Below are 23,216 nucleotides of genomic sequence, written 5' to 3'. Positions count from 1 at the left end.
TGGAAACTAAATGGTGAGAGCTGGAGGCACGCAATGTGTCTCTGGACCGATAGCAACGTGACCATGTGTTTTCCATTATACGCCTCTATCAGAGATATCAGTGTTACAGTGTATTATGGACATATGGAACGGGTTCAGTAATATTTCTCTAATCCACGTCCTCACTGACTTCAGATATCAGGAATCTCAGACTCGGGGTGACTCATTCAGTCCTGTGTATGACTTGTACTGTGATTAGACTCTACAGAGTGTGTCATCCACTCTGCAGGATAACACATTACAGAAAATATCTCCCGATGCACTATCGTTTATCATTTTACCAACAACTTAAAGTCCCGATCAGCAGCCGATTAAAGTGTACACACTATACACGTTTTACATGATTTACCTTCAGATCTGTGCTCTTCATCTATCATAACCATCGGCTGAAAAGATTGTGACGTTGTACACTCTATATAGTTCTGCCTGCACTAGAAATCTCTATAAACGATAGTACGATGTCGGGCAAATTCTGAAGTGTGTATGCACTCATGACTGTTACAATAACTAGATCCTTGTAATGACAGCCATGGAGCCATGAGTATGATGAAAACATAAAACAATTTTATTTTAGCAGGGACTCAATCCAGGTAATGCAGAGTAAACACAGACCAGGTAACGCTGTGTATAATAAACAAACATCTGGGTGTGGCTGGATAACAGGTATGAATACTAAACAGCAGGTACAGGTGAACTTAGATGAACAATGGTAACAGCCAGGACCAACGATACACAGGAACAGAAGGTAAGTTTGCAGTATGTCCAAAGCACAAGACGATATCTGGATAACATCCGAGTGTGGCTCGGTACAGGTGAAAGTGGTGTTGAAAATTGAGTTTGACTATACTCAGCCTCCTATTGTCACACTCTCTGCATCACATGGATAGAATAGAGGGGTGAGTTTACCCAGACCAGGTGACGCTGCGGGCGTACAGACAAACTAACCCATTCTCGAGCCTCGCAGAACCTCCCCGGACACAAGATCTATTTCTAAATGAAGTGTTTGTGCTGATGTTGTTTACTGCCCCCTCCTCTGGCTTCTGCCACAACTGAGTACACGGCAAATTACCATTCATGGTTTTTTCCTGCATGTTTTAACACAAAGGGGTCCATTTATCAAACTAACACTTACAGTGGTTGTGGCCATTTCACTTCCTATTAGTGGCGCAGTGCTTATATCATTGTAAATGTATTGGTTTCTGAGGTAGTTTTGAAGGCAACTTGTTTCTGTAACAATTTTGGAGAAAGGAAATCGCATGTTAATTAAGCATGTGGTCTGAGATTGACCAACACATATTTTTAACTTGAATGCACAGCAAAGGGGGTCGTTATCCTGTGTGTGAGAGAAAGAAAGGGAAAATATCTGAATAATCACATGTAAATGGTGTTAAATCCAAGTTTAGAGAATATATTGCATCCTAATGCTATTGAGGGAGTTTGTATGTTCTCCCCGTGCTTTCCTGGGTTTCCTCTGGGTGCTCCGGTTTCTCCCAAACTCCAAAAACATACCAGTGGGTTAATTGGCTGCTATAAAATTGATCTTTGTCTCTGTGTGTGTGTGCGTGTATGTTAGGGAATTTAGACTGTAAGCCCCAATGGGGCAGGGACTGATGTGAGTTCTCTGTACAGCGCTGCAGAATTAGTGGCGCTATATAAACAGCTGATGATGATATTCAACAAAAACAGGATCTCCAGAAACGTTTCTAGTTGAATTCGGGTGTAAGTACTGTCACTCACCGGACTGTGAGTGCTTCTTCCCGGACTATTAGGAACCGTGGACGTCCTCTATCCTGAGGGACTGCGCATGCGCAGCCCTTTCCAAACCTTCAGTGTATGTTCCTTTAACTTAATTGGCAGATCAGGCAACCTCCCTATATTAAGCACCTGTGGTCAACACCACGTTGCCTGATCTTGGAGTCTCATTCCCCATGAGTCTCTGAAGGTGTTCCTGTGTTTCCTTGTTCATTCAGCCCTGCTGATTCCTGTGGTTTCCAAACCACTTCTACCTCTGTGGTTTCCAAACCACTTCTGCTACTGTGGTTCCCATACCACTTCTACCATCTACTATATCATCGTGACTGTGAGCTGATTCCTATCCGCTGCCTCCGTGCACTACAGTCTTCTAATCACTTCAACTCTACCATATATCATTGGGACTGTTAGCTGATGCCTATCCGCTGCCTCCGTGCATTACAGGCTTCAACCACATCCACTCACCTGTTCATGATTGTGACTGCCAGCTGATTCCTATCCGCTGCCTCCGTGCACTACAGGCTTCAACCTGCAACTCGTCTGTGTTTCATCATCGTGACTGCTAGCTGATTCCTATCCGCTGCCTCCGTGCACTACAGTCTTCAACCTGCAACCCGTCTGTGTTTCATCGTGACTGTTTGGCTGATTCCTATCCGCTGCCTCTGTGCGCTTCAGTCTTCAGTCCTTGTCTACTCTACCGTGTTTCCTTGAGTCTGCTGCCTATTGCTACCCGCTACTCTCCGTGATCATCTGTTCCAGTTCTACTCTGCTCCGGTGTCCCATCGTTACTGCACCTGCTGGTTGCTATCGGTTACCTCCGTGTTCCCGCAGAGACCCGCTGCTGTTACTTCTCAGCGCTACTCATCCATCTACTGCTGATCCGCTCTCCACACCTTCCTGTGTTCCCTGCTGGTCTACCTACCTGTGCGCTGCACCTGCTAGACCCCTGCTTCACCCATCCAGGGACTTGTATCCTGCTGGCCTCCTGCCCTTCAGGTATCTCTGCACTCCTGTCTGACTGCCTTCTCCTGAACCACGGTATGCATACTTCCCATTGACTGTGCTGTGTATTGCATACCTTGCTGGACTGTGTTGGTTCTCCTCTGGAGTGTACTATCCGCTGAGTCTATTGCCATCATTGACTGTGTTGGTTCTCCTCTGGAGTGTACTATCTGCTGACTCTACTGCCATCATTGACTGTGTTATCTCATGCCGGATTACTTCAAGAGACTTTCTATATTGGCAGTGTTGTTCAGTCATTTATACATTTATATTGTGCATATTACTGTGGATCAAAGTCAAGGTGCCCGTGTATATATTGTGTTGCAGTCTCTCCCCGTGCACCTCCTCACATATATATTCAGTAGTACAACTTGCTAGTGGCAGACCACTGACTCCTGTTTACAGTTTCACCTGTTCCAGTATCCTCTCACATAGCAGTGGTACAACTTGCTAACGCAGACCACTGACTCCCCGGATACCTCCACTTGGATTCCATTCCTTCACTCAGACAGCGGTACAACTTGCTATCCGCAGACCGCTGAATCTCATCACCTCCTCGTTTCTGTTGGACATTCCTCCTCACTATAGCAGTGGTACAACTTGCTACCGCAGACCACTGACTACCTTCACGTGTCCTTTGTCCATACAGTTCCTCGTGTATTACTACCTCCATATTGCCAGTGCTGCTAGTCATAGACTTTCCTGAGCATCTCATCATCTGCTATTTCCTGTTCCGTGATCACCCTGCCACCAGAGTACCATATTACCACCTATACTGCTCTGGTAAGCCTATCACCTGGTGATCCCTGGGTAAAGACTCCTAGTGCCCGTGACAGTAAGATCAGGCCATGACAGACCCAGATACGGAACCTACTGCTAAAGAGATGCTGCAGCATCTGGTCAGCCGTGTGGAGCAACAGGATGCTCGCCAACAGCTGTTACTTCAATGTTACCAATCGTTAACCTCCCAAGGAACATCTGGACAGACTGTTACAGCTAGTATTGAAGCTCCTGTGCTTTCCTCCGTTTCCCCAGTGCCATCCCAGGTGTCTACAGCTCCTACGCTTCACCTGCCTACTCCGTCAAAATATGACGGGGACCCCAAAACTTGTAGAGGTTTCCTTAACCAATGTTCAGTCCATTTTGAACTCCAACCTCAAAATTTTTCTACCCATCGTTCCAGAGTGGCCTATCTTATCTCATTGTTTTCTGGACAAGCCCTGGCTTGGGCCTCCCCTCTGTGGGAAAGAAACGATCCAATTCTACAAGATAGTGCCAAATTCATTTCCACGTTCCGAAGTGTGTTCGATGAACCAGGTCGTGTGACCTCCGCTGCTTCCAGCATTCTTCGTTTGCGACAAGGCTCCCATACAGTAGGACAGTATGTCATTCAATTTAGGATCTTAGCCTCTGAACTTCAGTGGAACACTGAAGCATTAGTTGCCGCCTTCTGGCAGGGGCTCTCCGATAAAATTAAAGATGCACTGACTACCCAAGAGCTTCCTTCGTCACTAGAAGATTTGATCTCTCTTTGCCATCGTGTAGATATGAGATTTCGTGAAAGAGAGTCTGAGAAAACAACAGCTGTCAAAGCACCTCTTCGTTTAAACCCTCAATTTCGTCCAGCTCCATCCTCTGTGATTCCCATGGAGATAGGACGTTCCAAATTATCTTCAGAGGAAAGGAAACGAAGAGTAAAGAATAGACTCTGTATCTATTGTGCTGATTCCACGCATATGCTCAGCTCTTGCCCTAAGAGATCGGGAAATGCCAGGCCCTAACTAGTTCTGGAGAGGTGAAGTTAGGGTCCCTGGAGTCCTCTCCATTGTCTATGAAATCTAAAGTCTGCGCTTTTGATGTTACGATTTCCTTTGCTACCAAATCCTTTGAGTCACAGGCATTGATTGATTCCGGAGCAGCAGGAAATTTCATTTCTAAATCACTAGTGAATCAATGGTCCCTACCAGTGATCACTTTAAAAACACCCATTACTGTGACGGCTATAGATGGATCACGCCTCATCAATGGTCTCATCACCCAGAGTACGTCTCCAGTAACCCTTCAGATTGGTGTACTACACCATGAAGAAATTTCGTTTTTAATTCTTCCAGTTACGACAAGTCCGATTGTCTTAGGCCTTCCATGGCTTCAGTGTCACTCTCCCCAGATTGACTGGCGCACCCCTCAAGTTACGTCTTGGGGGTCTGAATGTCACCATCGTTGTCTCTCTCAAGTTATTCCTCTTAAAGTACAGCGATCTTCCATCTCATCTTCCTCCCCGGGACTCCCTCCTCAGTATGCTTCATTTGCCGATGTGTTTGATAAAGCTCAGTCTGAACGTCTTCCTCCTCATCGTTCTTGGGATTGTCCGATCGACCTTCTACCTGGCAAGACTCCTCCCAGGGGTCGGGTCTATCCTCTCTCGTTACCTGAAACTCAAGCCACATCTGAGTACATACAGGAGAATCTCCAGCGTGGGTTCATTCGACCTTCCACCTCTCCCGCTGGAGCTGGGTTCTTCTTCGTCAAAAAGAAGGATGGATCATTACGCCCTTGTATAGATTTTCGTGGACTCAACGCCATTACTATCAAGAATCGGTATCCCATTCCGCTGATCACTGAGCTATTTGATCGCATCAAGGGAGCTCGGATATTTACTAAGTTGGATCTTCGTGGTGCTTACAATTTAATTAGAATCCGTTCCGGTGACGAATGGAAGACCGCGTTTAACACCAGAGATGGGCATTACGAATATTTAGTAATGCCCTTCGGGCTGTGTAATGCCCCCGCTGTTTTCCAGGGTTTCATCAATGAGATCTTTCGGGACTTATTATATGTATGTGTCGTTGTCTACCTAGACGACATATTGATCTTCTCACAGGACCTGCCTTCTCATCACCAACATGTGGCAGAGGTCCTCTCCAGACTACGGAAAAACTCGTTGTTCTGTAAATTGGAAAAATGTTCATTCGAGTTACCCCAGATTCCATTCTTGGGGTATATAGTTTCCGGAGTTGGCCTGAAGATGGATCCAGACAAAGTAAATGCTGTACTACATTGGCCTCAGCCAACTACTCTTCGTGCCATCCAGCGTTTTTTAGGTTTTGCCAATTACTATAGACGCTTCATTCAGGACTTCTCATCCATTGCATCTCCCATTGTGGCCCTAACTCGGAAAGGGGCTAATACTAAGCAATGGTCATCTGAGGCTCTCCAAGCCTTTCAAATCCTCAAAGAGGCCTTCTCATCTGCTCCCATTCTGCGACAGCCTGATGTGACACTCCCCTTCTTCCTAGAAGTAGATGCCTCTAATGTGGGCTTAGGAGCTATTCTCTCCCAACGCTCGGAGCAACAAAAATTACATCCTTGTGCCTTCTACTCTCGGGGTCTTCTGCCCGCAGAGAAAAATTATACTATCGGGGACAAGGAGTTGCTGGCCATCAAAGCTGCATTAGAGGAATGGAGATACTTGTTGGAAGGAGCTCGCCATCCGGTGACGATCTTCACGGATCATAAGAACTTGTCATATTTGCAATCTGCTCAATGCTTGAACCCTCGTCAAGCAAGATGGTCTCTTTTCTTTTCCCGTTTTGAATTAATTATAACCTTCAAACCAGCCGCTAAGAACAAGAAAGCTGACGCTCTATCTCGAGCTTTTGTGACGTCCTCTGATGTAGAAGAGGTTCCCAACCATGCTATTCTAGACCCCAAATGTATTTCTCTGGCTGCTTCATCCACCAAAATGCTACCATTTGGGAAGACCCTTGTGCCTCCTACTCTGAGGAGGAAAATCCTTTCGTGGTTCCATGCCTCTCGTTTTTCTGGACACGCCGGTGAACACAAGACCTTTGAGATTCTCTCTCGTAGTTACTGGTGGCCTTCAATGAGGAGAGACGTCAAAGAGTTTATTGCTTCCTGTGATTTATGTTCTCAGTTCAAATCCTCCCGCAGAACTCCAGCAGGGTTGCTGCGACCACTACCCATTCCGTCCAAGCCTTGGACCCATATTAGTATGGATTTCGTTACTGATTTGCCACCAAGTAAGAATCACAATACTATTTGGGTAGTGGTAGACAGATTTTCGAAGATGGCCCATTTCGTCCCTCTGTCCGGTTTACCTTCCTCGTCTACTCTGGCTGAACATTTCATTAAAGAAATCTTCCGCATCCATGGATGTCCGTCTGAGATTGTGTCGGATAGAGGAGTACAATTCGTTTCCAGATTCTGGCGGGCCCTTTGTAAAACCTTGGGCATACGATTAGCACTCTCATCATCGTACCATCCGCAATCTAACGGACAAACGGAACGAGTCAATCAAGATCTTGAGACTTTTATTAGGATGTTCTCTTCAGCCAACCAAGACAACTGGGTAGAATTGCTCCCTTGGGCTGAATTCGCCCATAACAACATGTACCATGAGTCATCATCCAAAACTCCATTCTTTGTGGTTTACGGTCACCATCCGTCTTTTCCGGAATTTCCTGCCCTCCCACCCACCCAAGTTCCTGCTGTGGAGACTGCTTGTCAGACCTTCAAAAATATCTGGTCTCAGGTCAAAACCTGTTTAAAGAAGACATCTAACAAATATAAGTCTTTCGCAGATAAGAAGAGGCGGGCTATTCCACCACTAAAAATTGGAGATCGGGTTTGGTTATCTACCAAAAATATTCGTTTGAAGGTTCCATCTATGAAATTCGCCCCTCGTTTTATTGGTCCATATAGGATCATTCAAGTTATCAATCCAGTATGTGTTAAACTTCTTCTTCCTAAGAATCTTCGGATTTCCAATGCCTTCCATGTGTCCTTACTCAAACCTCTTATTATCAATCGTTTCTCGACTCCTCCCTCAGCACCGCAGCCAGTTCAAGTTCATCAGGAGGAGGATTTCGAGATTACTGAGGTATTGGATGCAAAAATTTCGCGAGGAGTCCTCCGTTTCCTCGTTCATTGGAAGGGCTTTGGTCCTGAAGAGCGTTCATGGATCAAAGCTGAAGATCTTAATGCTCCTGCCCTTCTGAAGAAGTTTTATTCCAAAAATCCGGACAAGCCCGGTTCCAGGCGTTCTGTGCCCACCTTTAAAAGGGGGGGTACTGTCACTCACCGGACTGTGAGTGCTTCTTCCCGGACTATTAGGAACCGTGGACGTCCTCTATCCTGAGGGACTGCGCATGCGCAGCCCTTTCCAAACCTTCAGTGTATGTTCCTTTAACTTAATTGGCAGATCAGGCAACCTCCCTATATTAAGCACCTGTGGTCAACACCACGTTGCCTGATCTTGGAGTCTCATTCCCCATGAGTCTCTGAAGGTGTTCCTGTGTTTCCTTGTTCATTCAGCCCTGCTGATTCCTGTGGTTTCCAAACCACTTCTACCTCTGTGGTTTCCAAACCACTTCTGCTACTGTGGTTCCCATACCACTTCTACCATCTACTATATCATCGTGACTGTGAGCTGATTCCTATCCGCTGCCTCCGTGCACTACAGTCTTCTAATCACTTCAACTCTACCATATATCATTGGGACTGTTAGCTGATGCCTATCCGCTGCCTCCGTGCATTACAGGCTTCAACCACATCCACTCACCTGTTCATGATTGTGACTGCCAGCTGATTCCTATCCGCTGCCTCCGTGCACTACAGGCTTCAACCTGCAACTCGTCTGTGTTTCATCATCGTGACTGCTAGCTGATTCCTATCCGCTGCCTCCGTGCACTACAGTCTTCAACCTGCAACCCGTCTGTGTTTCATCGTGACTGTTTGGCTGATTCCTATCCGCTGCCTCTGTGCGCTTCAGTCTTCAGTCCTTGTCTACTCTACCGTGTTTCCTTGAGTCTGCTGCCTATTGCTACCCGCTACTCTCCGTGATCATCTGTTCCAGTTCTACTCTGCTCCGGTGTCCCATCGTTACTGCACCTGCTGGTTGCTATCGGTTACCTCCGTGTTCCCGCAGAGACCCGCTGCTGTTACTTCTCAGCGCTACTCATCCATCTACTGCTGATCCGCTCTCCACACCTTCCTGTGTTCCCTGCTGGTCTACCTACCTGTGCGCTGCACCTGCTAGACCCCTGCTTCACCCATCCAGGGACTTGTATCCTGCTGGCCTCCTGCCCTTCAGGTATCTCTGCACTCCTGTCTGACTGCCTTCTCCTGAACCACGGTATGCATACTTCCCATTGACTGTGCTGTGTATTGCATACCTTGCTGGACTGTGTTGGTTCTCCTCTGGAGTGTACTATCCGCTGAGTCTATTGCCATCATTGACTGTGTTGGTTCTCCTCTGGAGTGTACTATCTGCTGACTCTACTGCCATCATTGACTGTGTTATCTCATGCCGGATTACTTCAAGAGACTTTCTATATTGGCAGTGTTGTTCAGTCATTTATACATTTATATTGTGCATATTACTGTGGATCAAAGTCAAGGTGCCCGTGTATATATTGTGTTGCAGTCTCTCCCCGTGCACCTCCTCACATATATATTCAGTAGTACAACTTGCTAGTGGCAGACCACTGACTCCTGTTTACAGTTTCACCTGTTCCAGTATCCTCTCACATAGCAGTGGTACAACTTGCTAACGCAGACCACTGACTCCCCGGATACCTCCACTTGGATTCCATTCCTTCACTCAGACAGCGGTACAACTTGCTATCCGCAGACCGCTGAATCTCATCACCTCCTCGTTTCTGTTGGACATTCCTCCTCACTATAGCAGTGGTACAACTTGCTACCGCAGACCACTGACTACCTTCACGTGTCCTTTGTCCATACAGTTCCTCGTGTATTACTACCTCCATATTGCCAGTGCTGCTAGTCATAGACTTTCCTGAGCATCTCATCATCTGCTATTTCCTGTTCCGTGATCACCCTGCCACCAGAGTACCATATTACCACCTATACTGCTCTGGTAAGCCTATCACCTGGTGATCCCTGGGTAAAGACTCCTAGTGCCCGTGACAAGTACGCTCTCCCTATACGGCAGTCGAGGTATGCAGACAGACACCCCACACAGCAGGATACGCACAATGGGCCTGATTCTTTAAGGAAAGTAAAGCAAAAAAAAAGGAGTAACTTTGCACCTTGGCAAAACCATGTTGTATTAGAGGGGGGATATAAATGTAAAATTCGGGGACAGATTTGTAGTTGGGGTAGAGCATGTCCTAGATCAACTTTAAATTTCAGTGTAAAAATAAAGCTATCGGCCCTGATTCATTAAGAAAAATAAGGCAAAAAAAAGGAGTAGAGTTGCTGCTGGACAAAACCATGTTACAATGCACGGGCTGCAAATTAGTTTATTATTTTGTATATAAGTTAAATACTGACTGTTTTTTCATGTTGCACACACATACTTAATAGCTTGATTTTTACACTGAAATTTTACATTTACCTCCCCTCCAATGCAACAAGGTTTTGTTGCCAAAGTGCAAAGTTACTCCTTTTTCTTGCTTTCCTTTCCTTAATGAATCAGACCCACCAAGTATTTGTTTGCTACATAAAAAACAGCCAGTATTTAACTTATGTGCAAAATAATAACCTAGTTTGTGTTAGTATATATAGGAGGGCTTTGCCCTGTCTCCCTGTCGGGTTTCTATGGCAACCGCGATCCCCGGTGGTCCAGTGGAGGTGGAAGTGGGACAGAGGTGGAAGTGGGACAGAGGATTTCTATGTCCGTTTTGCGCTACTGCCCATGCCTGGGCCGTGTAAACCGGCAGTTCGGCTTTCGCGGTGAGACTTCCATTAAGACCAGTGAGGGGAACAGTCGCAGTATTAGTAGTTGCGTGGCGCATATCATATTAGTCACCCAAAAGTGTCTAACTGTGATCCGGAGGCTCCCCGCAACAATATAGGAGAGTCTGTGTATCACCACAATAAACTACACGGATGTGTAGTATAGAGAGAGTGTTTGCATAATACCATACAAACAACTGTGAGTACCTGCATTCTACTGCAGCAACCTGTTTAAGAAACGAAAGTGTTGTGGCTTAACATCCACATTAAAACAGCGGAACACCTTTATTAACATAAAAATGTATAACCAACATTTTGTACCCCTTGCATTGTAATATGGTCCCATTAGAACACACAGATTAAAAAAATATTAATAAACATAAATAATAGAGTCGATAATGAAAAACCATATAAAAAAAGTTTTTACATTTTTTCTTCTTCACATGAAATACATTTATTAGGATGTTATTAATGGATACTATACATACAATGTTTTGTTACAGTTGCTTTTGATTGCATGCATACGTGATCGTCACTATCGCTCTGCACTTACATCTGCCCTGTGGCTGGTGCAAGTGATACGGCTGAAAATCACATACCCGAGAGATACCCAAAGCTTGAATCGGACGCTGCTGCCTGCACTGAGCTTGGCACGTCCTTACTGTACATTGACTGCAGTCCTCTCCCCCGTTCCGCCCATGACATCGTAGGCTGTAGATGAAATGGATGTTGCTGTGGTCACTGGAGTATAGTCCCTTTCTGAGCATGCACAGTGCAATTTAACACAATGCACATATCCGCATTTATGTTCCTTATTGAATCAACCCTGACTGTTTTATTTCAGATGTGGTGTTTCCTGGTATGGGTGGGGGGCTGGATCACCACCTACCAACATGTGTGCAGACACTGTATAAAAAGAGCTGTATTTCATATTACAACTTGTATTCCTGCTGTACTTCTGGCTCATCACCAGCACCTGTAACTAGTGTGTAACAGTCCTTATAGGGACTCAAAGAGCAATAAACCATCACTCTGCTTGCAAGATTCTGCCTATTGCCTGCTGTATCCTGTGACCAACAGATAAGAGTTTACACTCTAATCTCCCATGCCGAGAAACGTGCAACATCGGAAGTATAGAATGAGCTAGTGAGGAACCCTCGAAAATACACCTCTCCCTCTCTCTGTTTCTTTTTAATAGTCTGTCTCTGTAAAATGAAATCTAGTTTTTGCCATTTGCAAGGAACGCTCTGCCCTCCCTTTGGTAGAAATCTGGGCATCCAGTGCAAACTGTCTTAGAGGACGAGTCCAGATAGGATTTTGAGCTGGTCCTCAGCCACTCTGCACTTTGTAATCCAGGCACAAAGTTCACCAAAGAGCTGCCCAATGTTCATCTTTACTCAGAGAACATTTAGTTAAGAACAGATGTTCCTGTAATTACCCCTCACGTTCCATCTGTCTTATAACTGTCTTATAACTGCTATTTCATTCAAGAAGGCTGTGGGTTGTTCTCAGGTTCTCTGAGTATTGAATTATCATACCACCCACGGTTGGTCTCTCCGGCAGCAGGCCGGAGAGTCTGCTTAGTGCTTGTAAAGCGCTAGACTGCCCCGTTCTCTCCTCTCTTCCCCTCCAAACCCCTTAATCTGCCCTGGAGAGCAGCTGTGGACAGAATCTCCCTAACCTTTCCACCAAGAGGGACAAAGCTGGCGGATGAGCCCTCAAATCGCGACTGTTGGGGGGAATGAATTATATACAGGCAGCACAAAGTCTACTAACTGTGGTGAGCAGTGTGTGGAAGACATGAAATATTAATAAGTAGACCGCTAAATTGGATTGGGAATTGATTTAGTAAAATTCAGGACAAAGTAAATCAATTTCTGCAAAACTTCTTGAGGAACAACTATCACAATTGTAACTGGAACATGAGAACAAAAAAGACTGAATTGACCAAATAGAGCATGACAGTCTGAGCCTTTGGTAGGTCAATGGGTCAGACTCCCAACATGTAAGTCCCCGACAGTGGAACAAGGAGAGTGGCTATGTCTTGATGGGGGGCGTGGCCATGACACGATGGGGGGGGGGGGGGGCTAGCACTGTAAAGCCCATTAGATAGCTCCCAACAATCAGAATCCTGAAAGCAAGAAAAAAAAAGCTTCCCTCACCAACCCATACTCCACCCGGTTACGCCCAAACTCCGCCAAAAATGAGCATTTTTGGTCAAAAACCCCACCCACTTTTTCATTAAGCATCGCCCATTTATGCCTTCTGCAAATCGGGACGTCACCCAACAAAACAGGGACAGCCCAAGGTATAGCATTAGCTATCTCCGACTCCCTTCCCCCAACATTCCCACAAACATGTCCCCGGGCAGGAGAATAGGACATAGCCCTAAATTTGGGAATGTCCCTCCAAACTCAGGACATTTGGGGGGTATGCCTTTGATCAGGCTTAGGTAACTTGTGGCAAGTCAGTAGTTGTGGAATTACAAGTATGCAAGTCTGGTACTTCCAGAATAATTGGTGTGCGCAGGTTGCCTAAGCCTGTCTTAGACAGATAACTTGATTATTATCCAGGGTTATCAAAATGTTGCACTCAATTTACTGAATTCCCCATCACTCCTGCTATAAATAAAAAAGTAAAAATAAAGTGAATGTGTAGATTGGATTGTGAACGATCGCGCTCCAGTCTATCATCTCTTCTTTAGCTTTACTTAGCACTTATGTCAGCCAATCAGATTACAGAGTGCACTGAAAATTCATCATTCTAGATCAACCTGTAGCCAATCACAACATTAGCAACTCAAAAGTGAACAGTGAAACTCTACATGAAACAAAGTGAACACATCCAATGGTTCCATTTGTTTAAATATATTTTACTGTAATATTATTTAATTAGTAAGCAAAATTTTTGGATGTTTTCCACCCACTTCCATTCTGGAGTTAGATTCCCAGAAACGAATGATCTTTGAGATGTGAGAAGGTGAGAAGGTGAGCTGTACATGTGTGTGTGGGATCTGTGGATGTGATACTAATACAGGGCACAATTAAGTTTTGGGTATCCTAATAGGCACCTGCTTTACACCGTCCTTTGTTAGGCGTCTAGATTATTTTTTTTCATATCAATTTCGCCACTAGATGGCATCAGTAGAGTAAAATAAAGAGCAAATCCAATTTATGTGTACAAAACAATATTAAAGTATTTTCCAGTTCATTAGGACAGGAGAAGCCTGTTTAACAAGGACCTCAGCTATACATATACCACTACAATACTTGTTATGTTATTGACTTTTTCAATTTTTTTTTTTTATTTTTCATCGGTAGAACCGAAGTACAAAACTGTCCTGGTGATATTACTTTGGTAAATTGCAGCGACAATGGATACCACGGCGAGAGAATAAAAGAGGCTTATCGCAGAAGAAAGAGGTTTTTCAATATATCATATGTCGCATAGAAATGTAACATGATATCTATTTCCCTTACAGATCATACACATACATAGGAAGCTGATATATGTTGCAATAGACTGAGCCGCACTTTCAAAGTAAGAATCCAAACCCAAGAGACAGAGACAAGAGGGCTGTCTAATGCTGGAGAAGTATGTGGTATTGAGCAAACTGTCTGGGGTGTGAAAAATCAACATTAACCCAGCAGTGTCCAACACGTCATGAATCAGCTAATTATGGGTCTCTGCAGAGCTTTGCTCTTTGCCCATGTAGATGGGTAGATGCATCGGGGGAAATTCGCAAAAGTTTTCTCTCTTTCTACCATATGAGACCCGCAAAGTGCAGATTGTTTTTCATAGATTGTAAGCTGTTAGACCAATTGATAATCTTTTGCTGGAAAAAAAAGCATTAATGCAGGTCTAGGCAAGCTGTGGGGAACTACAAATACCAGCATGCCCTTTTGCCAGAGGTGGACAGGGCGAGCTAGAACTTGTAGTTCTACAACAACCTGCATGCGTCTTTTCTAGCCCATATGTCAAACAATGGAACAAATAGGGATTTAATATTATAACATCACATTACCTGCGCAGATCATTCAGACGGTGGGTTTCCTCTTCCAGGTAAGTCCCCAGGTGCTCTATTAATATCTTTTCAGTGTCCAGAGCCTGCTGGACGTTCATCATTGAGCTGTACATGTCTGCTAAGGTGAGTCCTACAAATCCCAGGTACAAGGACAAAATCCACAAACTTTGTCTACTTTGATACATCCCAAAAGCACAATGATAGAAGCAAGTTCTCATCCTGCAGAACTGCAGCCAGTGATGCCTTTAACTGGACAATATTCCACCTAGAGCACAAACTGTCCAAGCCACAAACGTCCCCTCCTATCTACTGATAGACCAGGGTGATACGGAGCTGTATACACAGATATACAGGAGAGCAGCAGGGTGGACGGGATGCTGGCTCCTGCAGTGTGTGAATTGGCAGAGGGTCTCCTTCTGTGGCTGTGATTTGGCAGCCTCTGCTTGCAGCAGCCTAATAATTGTGGGATAACCCAGACAGGGGGGGAGGAGGTGGAGAATGTAGTATTCTTATTACAGGCAAATAATCTCTATTCGTTCTTTTCTCTGCTCTCTAGGGGCTAGATTTACTAAGCTGCGGGTTTGAAAAAGTGGGGATGTTGCCTATAGCAACCAATCAGATTCTACCTGTCATTTATTTAGTGCACACTACAAAATGACAGCTAGAATCTGATGGTTGCTATAGGCAACATCCCCACTTTTTCAAACCCGCAGCTTAGTAAATCTAGCCCTAGGTCTCAATATCTCAAAACCAAATGCAGAACGTTCATTGTTTTCACATTCTTCCAACATTCACAGCTGACCTATTTATCAAAGTTTCACTTCACTTTTACAACACGTCATTGACTTATATCTGTCAAGTAGATATTCTGATAATGTAAAGTTTACATTCAAAGGTAACCTCTTGTATTTATTTTTTTATAATAAATTCTCCATGCCTTAAAGGAGTAATCATACCAATTGTTCATAATATAATGTTGGGATGTCATTTATTGATTATAATTTAGTGAGTCCCTACAAAGGACAAAATCTGCTAAAAATGTAATCCACTCTAATGTGTTAGGTAGTTGCAGAGCAGACCTCCCAATTTGCTGGCTAGTATGCAGAGCAGGGTATGTTATAGTGAAGGGACGCGCTGCACAGATTTTCATACAACGTGGGTGTATATCCCCAGGCTTCGGTGCCTGCTCTGTTATCACTCCTCCACCACCAGCCAAATGTCAAACACAAAAGATTTTTTTCCTTTTCACGTATGAAAAAAAATCAGCAAAATATAGTCAGAGATGTTTTTCTGGGCAGAGCCCTCAGTGTGGTGGCTAGTATGCAGAGCAGTCCCTCCAAAACTAGTGGCTAGTGTGCAGATCATTCATCCCTCAGTGTGGTGGCTAGTAAGCAGAGCAGTCCCTCCAAAACTAGTGGCTAGTGTGCAGAACATTCATCCCTCGGTATGGTGGCTAGTATGCAGAGCAGTCCCTCCAAAACTAGTGGCTAGTGTGCAGAACATTCCTGACTCAGTGTGGTGGCTAGTATGCAGAGCAATCCCTCCAAAACTAGTGGCTAGTGTGCAGAACATTCCTGACTCAGTGTGGTGGCTAGCATGCAGAGCAGTCCCTCTCAAACGAGTGGCTAGTGTGCAGGGTGGACTCCTCAGTCCAGTGGCTAGTATGACCCCCCCCCCACCCCCACACCAATCTAAGGAGTAGCATGCAGAGAAAACTCCTCAATCTGTTATCTTGTATGAAGAACCCCCCCTTCCTAATCTCTGTGGTTGTGATCCAGAGAAAATCCCCCAATCCGGTGAATAGACTGATATCTCTTCTCCTGGGTGGGGGGTGGTGAGATTGTTCAGGTCACATTGTCTCAAGACAACAGTACAGGATGAAACAAAGAAACAAACCAGTTTTATGATGTTTCCATCCATACAAATGTCACTGTGTAAGGGATTCTTACAGTTCTATCTTAGTCTAGGTTTATGAGTAAAACTTGGGGGAGGTTCAGATTTAGAACCTGGGCTAATGCTATGACAATGCAATGACTCGGATTAAAATGATTGCAGTAGGGTAAGAAGATTAATATGCGTTTTTAAATAGACCCTTAGGATCATCCTGAAAGAGGGGACTCACCTCTAAGCAATGTCGTCTACCTAGGAAACTTGAGGACTGAGAGAAACTATTTTAGAACCTTTTTCCCCAGTGTTCTTCACTAGGGGCCTGATGACTGTTCCTTGTCCTGTAGGTCCGAGGGCACTGCTGGGAGCACATGAAGAGTCCCCCCTCTACGCTTCTACTGCCAGTAACACAGGAATGTGACTGGAGAGTGACACTAATAGTGTCTGTATTTCCTATCCTATCCTATATTGTTAATAGCCCTGCTTGAAACTGCATCTTGGATTCTCAATTGTCCTGATTTTTTCCAGGACAGTCCCTTTTTTCCACTCAACATTGTCACTTACAATATTTTCCACCCATAATTTAAACTCCTGACATTTAAGAATCAGGGGAGATATTAAGGAGGCGGATAAATTTGCGAGTCAGGCGGGAGCCCTACGCGATAGTTTAACAACCTGCTTCATGATTGGTTCTGGGCTGTGGGAACATTTCAGAACCATAATATTTGGTGTATTATGGTCTAAAATATACTGTAGCTGATCTGAGCTGTATCCAAGGGCGACTAAAATAAATAAACCAGGTAACATATATACCAGTGCATGGACAAACTAGTATATTAAAGGTATCTCATAATCTACCTATGGATCAAGACCCCAGTCCCCCTTACCCCTCCACAAGCGTTTTAACAGTATAATACTTAACGCAAAGAAAACAGTAAATTATTTAAAAGAAACATTATCAATGAAAAGCTAAATAATAGGTTGGAAAATGTATTTAGAGATATTATTTGGTCCCTGAGTTATAAAGGTATAAATCCCCATAGACGGTTTATATGATCTACATCTAGAGGCTTCGCTCTGTTCCTGTTAATAGTAGAGATGCTCAGGCTCGGTTTTCTGAAAACCGAGCCCATCTGAACTTAGGGGATCCGAGTATGCTTGCGAGCCAGCTCGGTACTTTCACCCGTCCTCGGATGTGAATCGAGGCAAAACGTCTTTGTTGCGTTGTCGGATCTCGAGAGTTTTGGATTCTATAAGTACCTCCCTCCCCAGAAGATCCAGCGCCATTGTTCACACAGAAACAGGGGTAGCAGTGTTCTTCTCACTCTCCATTCTCCAGTGACATTGCTCAGTGACATTGCTCACACAGAAACAGGAGGGGTAGCAGTGTTCTTGTCACTCTCCAGTCTCCAGTGACATTGCTCACACAGAAACAGGAGGGGTAGCAGTGTTCTTGTCACTTGACAAAAATTGCCTGGAAATGACTGGAAATTAATGTTATTGAGGTTAATAATAATGTAGGAACAAAAAAGGAGCTAAATTATGTTATTTTAGCAAAAAATTGAGATTTTAGAAAAACATTAGGGATCCAAAACCAAAACACGGGGGTCAGTGAACATCTCTAGCTAATAGTGCAGCTGTTTATTTTTGTCATGAATGAGAGAATTTTTCTTTTAATGATCAATTTGCACTTTTCATTTAATTAGGCAAAATAACACTACCAGAGCTGCCTGTAAGTAGCAGCCAGTGATTTGACATCATTTTCTCTAATATACTCAGCCAAGAGCTGTTTGCACCCAATGCGTAGACCGTAGCTCAGGCACTGACAACTACAAATCCCAGCATGCTGTATAGCCACACAGTTATATATCCCTGGTCTGTAGCATCATCTATAACACAAAAACATGAATTAATTATACAACTATAATAATATCAAACAGCTCACGACGACATGTTGTTTTAATTTATCTAGTTTGTGAACAGATATCATGGAGCTCTCTGGCAGTGAATAGGTTAAACCGACCACTACATAAAGAGGCTTTTCTTTGTCCTCTGGTCCTGAAGGCAAACACTGGGGGGATGTGACCCTCTGACCTCCAGGTGGAAATGAGTTTTATTATATGGTCATTTCCCATAGAAAGGAATTCACTCTCTCCATGTAACAGGAATCACACATTACAGTAAGTGGGGACGTGAGCGCCATCACCTGGGCTAATATATATTTTCAGGAAAGTCTAGTAGTAATTCTGTTTATTTGTCATTTACTTTACTATTTTCATCTTCAAGGGGGACCATAAAAACCTCCATCTATTTAATGAAAGACGTGAGTAGTGGTAGAAGGAGAACAAATAAAAGGACCTTATAGAAGACAGTAAGAACGTTTGATAATCTACTGTACATGTGTTATGAATGAATCTTTCTCACAATTTATAAAAGTCACTTTAACTGAAAGGTCTTAATTACTGCCAAGCAAATGTTTCTGATAGCGCTAAATTTCGTTCCCGTTCTGCCACGTCCAAGTCAGAATCAAGCGCGCACAGAAGTCCGCTGGTTTTCTGTCGTATCTCTTACTCCAACTGGGGGGCAAGTTTAAGTTTTGAATACTATTGCGGAGTATGTATCCAAAAACGGGTTTGCAATCAGGGGCTACTGTAAAAATATATTGTATGTACAGTAGATATTAAGGACAGCCTAAAACATGTTTTTCAAAGAGAAAAAAAACTATTAAAAAAAACATTTTTTTAAATTTTCCATGTATAATCATAAATTACTATATTATTGACAGGTGACATTAATTGCTAAATATTTTGTTTACTGTGTGTGTTCTTTTGAGATTTTATATTACACATAGATATTGTAGGTTTCCTGTCCTGTCTAGTGCAGCAGAGTAATCTTACATCTGTAGTCAACACCACACGAATCTTTAGATCCGCTCCTTGTTGACTTCGGGAGTCTGTAGAGCCGATTTAGGTGCGGGTTAAAACAAATACACGATGTGCTCATTATGCGTGGCTTAATGACTCAGGCCCTACCAGTGTACAAAAAAACGCACCTTCTTTCTTAAATTGTATAGTAAAGGTTCCTCGAATAATAAATAATTGCACTGTGAATAAATTAAATATCAGAGACCAAAAATAGTGGCGAGACACAGTACATAATGGGCGTCTTGTGAGGTTCTATATAAATGTTTGGATGTATAAAATGAATCTGCACAAGTTTTTCCGATGTATAAAACAGATCTTGTTGTTGAGCAGGATAATATAATATAATTATAAAAAGTACTGATTACAGCAAATCCAATATAGGTATGCTACGCTTTACTGATTAAAACCACATTCTTTCAATCCGGGAAGTGTCTGTGTGCCAATATTCTGGAATCTTAAGTGTCAGTGTGTCATTGTTCTGGAACACCAGGGGGTAAATGTATCAAGCTGAGAGTTTTCCGGCGGGTTTGAAAAACCAATCAGCCTCTAGCGATCATTTATTTAGTACATTCTACAAATTGACAACTAGAGTCTGATTGGTTGCTATAGACTACATCTCCACTTTTCAAACCCACCGGAAAACTCTCAGCTTGATACATTTACCCCCGAATGTCAGTGTGACATTATTCTGGGATCCCCACTGTCAGTCTGCCGTAACCCTGGGACCCCAAGAGTCAGTCAATGGGCCATTGTTCTGGAATGCCAGTGTCAGTGTGCCATTGTTCTGGGACCTCATATGTTCATGGTCTTGGGCCCCAAGAGCAATGTCACATACCACCTTGGGCTTAGACTGTTAACGCAAATTCTGTCTGACAATTGGAATATACCATATTTGACTGATGATCTGACCTTGAAAGAATATGTATTCTGCCGGTAATCCTTCTCCCAGAGATCTCATTGAACACCTTGTAGGAAGGATCGAAAAACAAGAGACAAACCAGGAACAATTAATGCAATTCCTGTTTATCTATCCATCTTGATGCTCTTCAAAGCACTTTGACTGTTCAGGCTCCTTCTATAGTTACTCAAGAGCCAGCTGCACCTCCCACAGCACCCTTTCAACTGCATATTCCTAATCCACCAAATTTGATGGAGACCCCAATTTGTACAGAGGATTTTTAAATCAGTAAACCATTCAATTTGAGCTTATTCCCAGAAATTGTCTTTTAGAAAAAGCAAAAGCGGCCTACATAATCTCTCTTCTCAACGGAGAGGTACTTGCATGGGCACACCTCACTACGGGAACGCAGCGATCAACTGTTGCAGCACAACTGCTCCACTTTCCCGGACACGTTCAGGAAAATATTTTATGAACCTGGCAGATTCTCTAGTGCTACTTCTTGTATTTTGCGTCTCTACCAAGATGCACAACCACAAGGCCAGTATGCTTCGCAGTCCAATCGAATAATATGTTTTGTTTGCAGTATTTTGGCAGAGGTTATGTGACCGAATTAAGGATGAGCTGGCATCTCAGGAACTTCCGACTTCACTGGAGGATCTCATTATTCTTTGTAACAGAATTGATATCAGCTTCAGCCTTCCGTTTAGCTCCTCGATCCCAAACTCCTGTTATCCCTCCAGAAGAACTCATACAGTTGGGCCGGTCTCTCCTTTCTCCAGAGAAGATTTGATAACAAGTTATACCTATATTATGTAGAATAGGGTGACCTTCTTGGAACTTGTCCCAGACATCCAGTACCAAAGAGGTCATGTTAGGTCCTGCAAATAACTCTCCCCTATCTCCACTAAGACCAATTTTGTCACCATTGTTCTGTTGTATATCTCCACTGGTATGACTTCTCTTACAGCCTTTCTGGCTTCATATGTAACAGGCAACTTTATTACTGTCACTATAGTCTCCAGATGTGATCTTCTTACTTTTCCACTTGAATGTCCTATTACCATCACTGCCATTGATGGCAGCATGATTACTGGAAGAACCATTCAACATTGTACTGCATCTTTAACATTACAGCTGGGAGTCTTACATGAGGAAGCTATATCATTTTTCGTTATCCACAAATCCATGAATCTGATAGTCTTGGATCTCCCTTGGCTTCCATTGCACTCTCTTGTACTAGACTGGCACAGCGCTCAAATTTTGTCATGGGATCCGAGCTGTTCACAAAAAGTAGACCCTCCTTTAAAACTGCCTGTTTCTTCTACAGAGTTGGACCTAACTCTTCTCAGTGTACTTAGTTCTTGACGTGTTTAATAGAGATGAGCGCTGACCCCCGTGTTGCGGTTTTGGTTCTAAAACACGTTTGTGTTTTGGTTTTGTGACATATTTTGCCAAAAAATTGCAAAAGGTATTGGGTTTGGATCTGGTTTTAATTAAAAATTGTGAAAAATAGGTAAAATAATGTAATTTTGAGCTGTTTTTGCTCCAATATTACTATTTATAACATTGGGGTCATTAGTTCAATCCTTGATCATGTCCTTATCTGTGTGGAGTTTGTATGTTCTCCCTGTGTTTGCGTGGGTTTCCTCCGGGTGCTCCGGTTTCCTCCCACAGTCCAAAAACATACTGGTAGGTTAATTGGCTGCTATCTAAATTGACCCTAGTCTCTCTCTGTCTGTCTGTGTGTGTGTGTTTAGACTGTAAGTTCCAATGGGGGCAGGAACTGATGTGAGTGAGTTCTCTGTACACTGTAGCGGAATTAGTGATGCTATATAAATAGCTGATGATGATGATGAACATTCAGTTCCTGTCTAATTTCTAATGATCCGTTCACAACTGTACTAATTTTGTCTGCAGTCTATGGTTTTAACGAAGGATTTTCTAACTTTGCCATTGTTGTATTTGCTTTCTCTGATTCAATAAAAAAAATAATTAAACTGTATTGTGTTGATTTCTCCCTTTCATTGCACCAAATCCTTTACGATGTTACAGCTTCCTAGTAACTGTCATAAACTCTTAGAACTAGTAGGAGAGATCTTCACCTATAGCAGCCGCCTTTCCCGTAGAGCTGGACGCACTCACAGGTACTCGGATGCCCCCAGGACTTAATGTAGTAAAAGCTTATGAGCAGAAACAGGTAACACGGAGACAGGAGGCTGGGAGTCAGGCGACTCAGTACACAGATAACTAGAGTCAGGTCAGAGGTCGTGTGTCAGCAGTGAGCAGAGAGTGTCACAAATAGGCCAATAGGTCAGGGCTGGTAGCAAACAAGTATAGTCCAGAAGAATGAGCCAAGAGGACAGGGTCAATCAGCAATCAAGCAGGGTCCAGAAAACAAGCCAAGGGTCACAACAGGAATTAATCAGAGGTATTCAGAGATTTCACAGCACACTGAAAGGGACCAATCAGAAATGAGGCCAAGAGCACACCCCTCACATCCACTCAGAAGATAGCAAAAATATAATTAGAGCCGCGCACCTTGGCTGTTGTTACTAGCCGGGATGTTGCGGCAATGTGAGAGGCGTTTTATTTGTCTTGGCAACGGCCAGGACATGAAGGACCAGAAGTGACATCCCAGCTGCCAGGTCAATGGCCAGGACGCGTCCGCAATCTGAATACACTCGAACTGTGGAGTTTGAGATAAAATAAACAGTCCAGCAATTCTCTCAATGATGATGTACAAACAAGACCCAGTTCCACACGTGATCTAAAAGTCAATTCATATGTTGATCAATTGCCAAATATAAGTGAGGAGACTCACCAGTAAAAGAACAAATGCCAGCAGTATCTTTAAGACATGAACCGGAGTAGGATAATAAAGGGTCCTATAGGTAGCTTTCCTGGATCACCGGCCCTCTAATGTCCCTTCCTACATCCATGTCCGCATGGCTCTAACTCCAGAGCT

General features: G+C 43.7%; 1 protein-coding gene across 1 annotated transcript in view; it reads right to left on the bottom strand.

The window, feature by feature from the left end:
* P4HA3 (prolyl 4-hydroxylase subunit alpha 3) overlaps window positions 1-14,982 on the bottom strand; it is a 55,637-nt gene extending 40,655 nt beyond the window's left edge. Inside the window, exon 1 of the mRNA XM_075198490.1 lies at window positions 14,540-14,982. Coding sequence (XP_075054591.1) covers window positions 14,540-14,757 — 218 coding nt within the window. The 5' untranslated portion in view covers window positions 14,758-14,982. The remainder of the gene's footprint in view (window positions 1-14,539) is intronic.
* Between the last annotated feature and the right edge of the window lie 8,234 nt (window positions 14,983-23,216).

This window comes from Mixophyes fleayi, chromosome 2 (genome assembly GCF_038048845.1).
Source record: "Mixophyes fleayi isolate aMixFle1 chromosome 2, aMixFle1.hap1, whole genome shotgun sequence".
In the NCBI taxonomy this organism is placed as follows: domain Eukaryota; kingdom Metazoa; phylum Chordata; class Amphibia; order Anura; family Limnodynastidae; genus Mixophyes; species Mixophyes fleayi.
This window is presented reverse-complemented; position numbering and strand designations above follow the sequence as displayed.